Source organism: Daktulosphaira vitifoliae, unplaced genomic scaffold (assembly GCF_025091365.1).
Source record: "Daktulosphaira vitifoliae isolate Bord-2020 unplaced genomic scaffold, ASM2509136v1 Scaffold_1, whole genome shotgun sequence".
NCBI classification, from domain to species: Eukaryota; Metazoa; Arthropoda; class Insecta; order Hemiptera; family Phylloxeridae; genus Daktulosphaira; species Daktulosphaira vitifoliae.
This window is the reverse complement of record NW_026099572.1, coordinates 57,628,020-57,636,249: the sequence shown is the minus strand read 5'-3', so window position 1 is coordinate 57,636,249 and position 8,230 is coordinate 57,628,020. Positions and strand designations below refer to the sequence as shown.

General features: G+C 24.9%; 1 protein-coding gene across 1 annotated transcript in view; it reads left to right on the top strand.

Annotated features, from left to right (window-relative positions):
- The first annotated feature begins 4,859 nt into the window (after window positions 1–4,859).
- The window catches only part of LOC126895264 (uncharacterized), a 45,101-nt gene continuing 41,730 nt past the window's right edge, over window positions 4,860–8,230 (top strand). The window contains exon 1 of the mRNA XM_050666942.1: window positions 4,860–4,981. Coding sequence (XP_050522899.1) covers window positions 4,883–4,981 — 99 coding nt within the window. The 5' untranslated portion in view covers window positions 4,860–4,882. The remainder of the gene's footprint in view (window positions 4,982–8,230) is intronic.

The following is an 8,230-nucleotide window of genomic DNA, read 5'->3' as shown; positions in this document are numbered from 1 at the left end:
CGATATAAATTTTTTGAAAAACAGACACTAAACCTGCCACAGGGGCATTTTAATATAATTTTTGAAAATGTTCTGGAAATATTGACACTTTTTTTAATCTTATGTTCACATTTTGTCATGTACAATATTATAAATAAATTGTACTAATATGACTAATATAACTAATAATAACACAATATAATAAAGCTAATAGTATTAGTTGTAAAAACACTTACTAACAATTGTTTAAGGCTCTTTTATTTAAAAAAAAAATCAGTTTAGGTATGGATCATGTGTAAATGAACAAATGTGAAGTATATATATATCATTGTACTTTTCCTTTTTTTAATTTACGATTGTATAACACTCATTATATATTATTTTTGTTGTAAAAAATTTTGGGGGGGGGCAATCGTTTCCCTTTCATCGTAAAATGCTTTCATTTATTAAAACATTTAAATCTTAAAATACGTTTCTTAGTTATAGGTAATAATTAATAAAAATAATACTTAAGTATTTATAATTTTTTAATTCTATAATTTATTTATTTATTTAGCTAACGCCAATAGGCAATTTAAAGAGATACAATAAAACAATAAAAACTAAAAATTTATTATGGTAGTATATGACAACTTCAGCAATATTATTTGCAATTGAATTTAAAATTATAGAGATCTACGTGTTTATACAATAAAATAACACTAAATTTAAAAAACTAAAAATAAACAGTACATGTATGCATAATTTAAAATATATATGAAACTATGATTTATTAAAAAGATTAAGCATTGCGTAAATGTAGTGTGACAGTGGAATTCAACAACTACTCAAAATTTACTGATGCAGTAGTATTCTTCAAAAGTAATTTATTTAATTAAGCAGTGGTCAAATAAATACCTAATATTTTTGAACGCTGCACCGGGTCAATAACCTCTGCGGGGAGCCAAAATTTGATGCGGTATAAAGGTTTTTCAATAATAAATTAAATTTAATACCACGATTAAAAAAAAACCCAGCACAGTGGGGTTGGGCATAGTTGCGTCCAGTATAGATGATATCTGACAGTAATTAAAATCACTATCATAAAAAGCGCTTCGATGCAAATCTGTAGATAATGTTTAATTCTAAGAAAGTGGTGGATAATTACAAAAGCAACAACAACTATTTCCTTAATTATATCCAGATTACTAATACTTAGATTCAAAAATATTAATGGATACAGGCGGATGCGAACCTCGTACCATTAGCGTGAAAGACACACGTGTTTTCGATTAGACAATTGTTCGTTGCTTTTGTCGCATAATAAAATTAGCTAATTCAAATTTAAAAAATTACTTTTTCAAATTTAAAAAAGTAAACAAATTTTAATAAGTTTAATTTCTTATGTCTAATGAACTTAATTCTATGTCAATTAAGTTTTATAATATTCATGAAAGTCAGTGTATTCCCCTTGTAAGATATTTTAAAATAAAAAATAATACAAAACCCAGAATTTTAACACAAAAATAGCATATTTTTTAATACGGTAGCCAATTCACCATGAAGAAAATGTATAATTTGAATTTTTTTTTTTTCAATGTAAAGTATATAATATAAGCTTTAATTTAAGATTAAATAAAACTGTGAATATATCTGGAACATTTTCAAAAGTTAAGTTGAAAAAGTTAGTTTTTGTAAAAAAGTTACTATTTTAAATACCTATTGTGAGTAGAATAAGTGTTAGATTTTCAAAAAACTGTTACTTAGGGTACGAGGTTCGAATCCACTTGTGGCAATTAATATTTTGCATTTTTTTTGAGATAGAAAAAAATATTCAAATAATTTGATTTTTTTCTCATTTAAATTCAATAACTTCAATAAATATCAAGGATCCCATCAATATAGTCTCCCCTAGTGAGAAGATATTTCTTATTCATGTTAATAATAATTATTATTATTATAAGTATTATTTAACTAAGTGCTATTTTTTGTGGCTACGATTTGTTTTGCTAACCCTCACTTGACCTACTATTTTCAAATAGTATACGTCAATTCAGATACGTCAAATGATTACAATTTGTATTTAGTTGAAAATATCCTTAAAAATCGAAAAAATATTCCTTATTTAAATAAAAAGTAGCTTAACCAGCTTTTTCCATACAAACAATTAAAATCATTAATTTCTAAAATTTTTAAAGTATTTAATGTCTAGTATCTAAGAATTAGACGTGATATGATAAAAGTATTCAACTTCAAATGTAAATAATTTTACTTTGTAATTTATTCATTTTTTAACTCTATTTGTGTGTGCTACTACCAGTCTATAATATTCCAAATTTTTTTGTAAAATGTTGCTATATAAATCATAAATTTAAAAAAATATATATTTTGTAGTTTCACCTGAATTTAACGATGGATTTTTATAAATTATAATCAAATTTTAGAATACGCTCAATTAAGTAAATCTTTTTAACAACTTTTTTTTATTAGTTCTTTTAGTTAAAGTAAATGATTAAAATTAATTAAGTTCTGAATATTTCCATTGTAGAATCTTTATAAAAACCAAAAGTTAATCAGAAATTATTACTATGATTTTTATTTAAGTGATCTATTACGATGAAAATGTAAAAAAAAATCTAACTTTTCTGATAAATTTACTGTTAATAGTAATTATAAAATTTCCTGATTGCATATTAATCTTAAGAATTTCATTTTTTTCTATTTAATAATATTAATTTCAAACTTGCAGTTGGGCTAAAAGTTATGGTAATAAATTCTTTTTTTTTTTATAATAAACTTTCATCTTAAAGGACGAAATAAAGAAGGTTAAAAATTATTACTTTTAAAATATGAAAAATCAAAATCAATAATAATTTGAAAACAATTCAATATAACAATTATATAATTTGTAATTTTATATTATGTTTTTTAATTTAAGAATTACTAATCTAGATATAATTAAGGAATTAGTTGATGTTGCTTTTGTAATTATCCACCAATTTCTTAGAATTAAAAATTATCTACAGATTTGTATCAAAACGTTTTTTATGATAGTGTTTTTCATCACTGTCAGAATAAATCTATACTAGATCCATCTATGCCACGTCCCCAGTATGCCGTGATCCCACTTTTTCATTAATTAAAGGTTGGTCAATTTTAGTTCACCTTATCTTCCAGTAGATGGTCTCGTAAGAGGAAAAAACAAATTTGAATGGCTACCTCTCTATCCCTGGCATCGAATTATAGTGTGCATGGGCACTATAGTTTAAAAAACTGCCATTTTGAATGAACTTTACGCCTCTTACCCCCGCCATCATACGACAACGCCTTCCCCTTACACTCACTTACCCATCACATACACGATACCAATCCCACTCCACCCTCTTTCCCGTCCATACCGGTCATATAGTGATGGGGTCAGGCAGGGGCCTAAAATGCTCATTTTTACCTTACTTATACTATTAATTTATTATAAAACAAATAATAGAAGTGAACGCAATCTATTTCGAAAATTTAGGAATATTTTATATACTTTATAAAATTTCAATATTTCGACAATATTTTATTTATGAATACTTGACATAAAAATGTACTAGTATCGCCATAAAGTATAATGGAATTAAAAATTGAACACTATCTACAGATTTGCATCAGGCGTTTATAGTAATAATATTTATCACTGTCAGATTTAATTATATATATCCTATGATTCTATTAGTTATATATATAACTATGGCACGTCTTCTCTGTCCAAGGTATTTGTTAAATGAATAATAAAATATCGTAATTTATAATATTACTTTTACATAGAAATAATTATTGAAAAAGATACTGCATAATAGTCATTGTATTAAAAATGTAAAATTTGTCAGAACATGCGGTACTCTCCGTTTAATAGGTTTTATAAATATATTTGTATATTTTAGTAAAGATTTTTAATTTTATTTATTTAATTTATGCCATTTGTCTTAAGTACAGTAAATAATGGATACAAAACAAATAGTTACCACAATTCATAATATAATAAATTAAAAATATCATAAAACATAATATTAGAGCTGAGAAATTGTCTGACTTCGAAAAATAAAATTATTTAATTTTTAATACTTTATATATTATATATTTTGTGCAGTAGTATAGGAGGAGTATGGGTTCTACGGAAGAATATAAGAAAAGTTGGGTATATAGCGTTTAAGGAATAAAACATAACCTATCTACGATAGATTCTAAAAGTTGCAACTATTTTTAAAATAGACCTTAACTAAAGTTAATATAATATTTTTAGACATAAAATATTATTCAATTCCTTATTGTTATGTATAATAAACCCTAACGTTCTTGGTGCTATAGTTTTATTTTTCAACATGAGTCAGAAATTTTAATTTGAATGTAAAATTACACCAAAGTCACAAATGTTATTTTAATTACAGTGACACTTTATTATAATTATGTTAAACGTGTTCAAATTATCACAGAGAAAAAAATCTACATCTTTGTACAATTTTACAAAACCAACATTTTTTTTTAAATAAAATAAATTATCGAGTCATCGGCGAATTAAAAATATTCATAGAATTTAAAACATATATGTTATAAAAATATTCATAATGAATATTAGAAAAATATTAGGGTAGAGGTAATCGCTTTGTGCTGATCTAGATAAAACCTCAATATAGCTACATAAATACCCGAAACTTTGGCACGAATAACATTAATAAATCATTTATATTATTTTAAAATTTAGTTGTAATTTTAAAACAATATATTTCGAATATTAGTCTATTATTATACATTTCATAAGTAATGTAAATAATGAACAGTGCTAATTGTTTTAAAAATTATTTTAAGTACAATGAAAAAGTATATAAACTTAAATTAAAACCAATGCAATTTAATTTTTTCTATTTTTCAAGACTACTAAACGATGTTACAGTTAAAGAATTACTCTCTTGTTGCATTATGTTGTATTATATTGAATGCTGTCTTTTCTTGTTATTGTATTAGTTATTTTAAACCACCTTCGGTAAGAATATGTATAAAGATTATGTTATTTATTTATATCATTATTGTATTTGTTTTGTTACACAGCCATCTAACTAAAAATTAATTGTATTAAAATTGCTTATACTCGATTGTAAAATATTTATAAATAAACAAATATTATTACAAAAATCGAATAAAATTCATCTAATGGTTGACAAGGCAACTATTGACAAAAATCTTCAGTTATATTTTAGGCTGTAGCAAATTTCCGATTTTTTTTTTCAAGAGGCCTTAAAGCATACTATTTATTTAGAATACATGTTATAGTCTTACCCTGAATATTATACTGTGTGATTTATTAGGAATACTATCCACATTTTAATAAAAGTAACTTTTAAAAAAATAATGGAAAATTGTTATTTTTTTACTATTAACTGACAAATGGTCTAAATAAAATGTTGACTGATCTATAAAAAATTTTAATGGTTTAATTTTTGAAATATTAACTTTTAAGTATTGAGAAATGTATAGAAGTGTGGTAGTTTTTATTTAATTTCAAAAGTTACCCCTAAAATTTTCTCTTAGAATAACTTTTTCTAACAATAAAATTGTTATCAGTTTATCAGTGTTCACGGCTGGTGATGGTTGTGTTTGTTTCCTGTAATTTCCTTATCTATAGAGTGTTCAGTAAATAAAGAAACATGTCAATTGTGAAGGCATTGGTTGGTGGTACTGGCCACAACAATTATCTTTATTATATTATGTTATATATTATGCAATGTTACATTACGAAGTTTTTTTATGGCGTTGTTATTAATTTTTTTTTTTTATGTGCTTTATGAAAATACAATTATGTTTTCAAAAGTTTAAAGAACCAACTGGTTTTGTTTTATATGTTCTCCTTTCACCGTATTATTATTATTATTATTATTATTATATCATATTATATGGCCTACAATCTTCAATCTCAGAAGTGGTTTTCGAAAACCATGATGTATTTTGATAAAAATGGAGAGCATGGCGACACGGCTCAGGATGATCAACAAGTCATTACCAGTGATACTTTTGAAGAGCCCTCTACATCTTATATGAACACTATGTTTCAATTAATGATGGAACAAAATCGTTTATTTATGCAACAACTCGCTGTTTTTAATATTACGAGTAACCAAGGTAATCAATTTTATGTTATGCCAGATCTTAACAAAAGTATAAAACCATTTAGGGGCTACGAGTCTAGATCAGAAGCCAAAGATTGGCTAAATACATTTAATGGCATAGCTGATATTAACAAGTGGTCTGATACTTTAAGGATTGAGTCTGTTCAAGCAAATTTGAATGGACCAGCTCAACAGTGGTTTAAGAGTCGCAGTTTTTCTTCATGGAAAATATTTAAAAAAACAATTTACAAGGTTATTTATTGGTGATCAAAATACTACTGAATTTTAGTCTCTAGAGTTCAATTAAAAGGCGAACCTACTGTTGATTATATTTATGAGAAGATACGTTTATGTAGTGAATTAAATTTATCATTTGATCAAGTTAAAATACAATTATTAAAAGGTTTTTATTTACGTGAAATGGTCACATACTTGTCAAAACATCATAAAGACACTGATGAAATGTTTAATGACATACTAACTTATGAAAATCTAAATAAAGTAAGTACTAAGCGGATAGTTTTTGGTAATAGTTTATTTAAGTATTCACAAACCAATTCAACTGTAATACAAAAAAAGGTTGAAGACAAGAAGAAAGATCAAATAACAATTAATGTGAAACGCTGTTTTAATTGTTATAGTACTTCTCACACTATTCGAAACTGTAATAAACCAAAAAGAGCATCAGGTTCCTGTTTTAAGTGTAGCTCAATGGAATGAATTACTTACTAAATTTCTCATTTCTTTTCCTACATTATTGTTTACAGCAAATATTAGAAATTCTTCTATAAAAATATTATCTAATTTATTAATATAATTTACAAATTCAACAGGTGGAGTATTTAAGTTTCCATAAGTGGATATATTTTCATTATTGTAAATATTAAAATATGTAAAAAAGAAAAAGATTCATCTAGCTGTTTTGAGATTTAACATAACCAATAAAATACCACAATTGTGTTTTTCTAGTGAATTTTTAACTAGATAGCCACAATACATAAGTAAGGGCATTTATAGCAGAAAAACATAAATTACGATAATCAACAATACCAACTTTTAAATTTTTAAAATTAAAAAGGTGTTTTCTCAAGATTAAATGTAATAAGATGGAGGAAAAACATCACATAATTTTGTTAACATTTCATCTAAGTTATTCAGACAACTTTATCCCTCAGACTATTTGAAAGAATTTTTTTGAATGTTCTAACAAACGCAATAGAAGTGGGATTGATAACCTTGATTATTACCACATTGATTGCAAAAATGTCCAAATATTTTCCAAGTAATACTGGTTCAGTCTATAAGTACTTAATGAAAATTTTAGATTATTAATGTAGCTTTGTAGGGACAGCATTAGAAACAATTCTAGACTTTTCTGGATTAGAAAACATATTTGATTTGAAATGAACTTTACAAACCATAAAATTCTTATTTAATGTATCAAATAATTTCCCTAATAAATTATTTCTGTTGCAATTTTGTAACAATTCTTTATAACTATTAAATAAATTTAACATTTTTTAAGATACAAATATACTTTTTATGAATTTATAATAAAAAAATTATCCGAGGAAAATCCTTTGGTATTTTAAACACTTTACATTCATCATTTTTGGTAGCAATTTTAGAGTTATTGCAGTTTTTTACAATGCAAACATAAACCTCATTGTTAATTATTATATAAAAGATAACGCAAAATTAATGAAATGATAAAATAAAATTAAAAGTAAAATTCTTATAATATATATTTTCACTCAACCGGTATTATTTCTTATTATGACAAAAAAATGATAACCAATAGCTACAATAAAATGGCAGCTAATTTTTTTTCACATATCAAAGTGTTTATAGCCTGCAAATATAGAATGCTCATTACGTAAGAAAAAGTTATCTCTTATTCTCTTTGTAAGCAACACTTGACTTGTTTCCTTATTTATTGAGGATTTTGTACATTAGGGATGCTCTCAAATATCGAATGTCTTTTTTTTTTGCTGCCGCTTAATTTTTTTTAATTGTCAAAACATGAGTTGTAATAAATATGGAACCGATCCGTTTAGGTTACCCCTTCCCCTGGGCCTATTAAGTTGAGTTAAAGAGGCCAATTTAATAGAAATAAGTGATCTATTTTT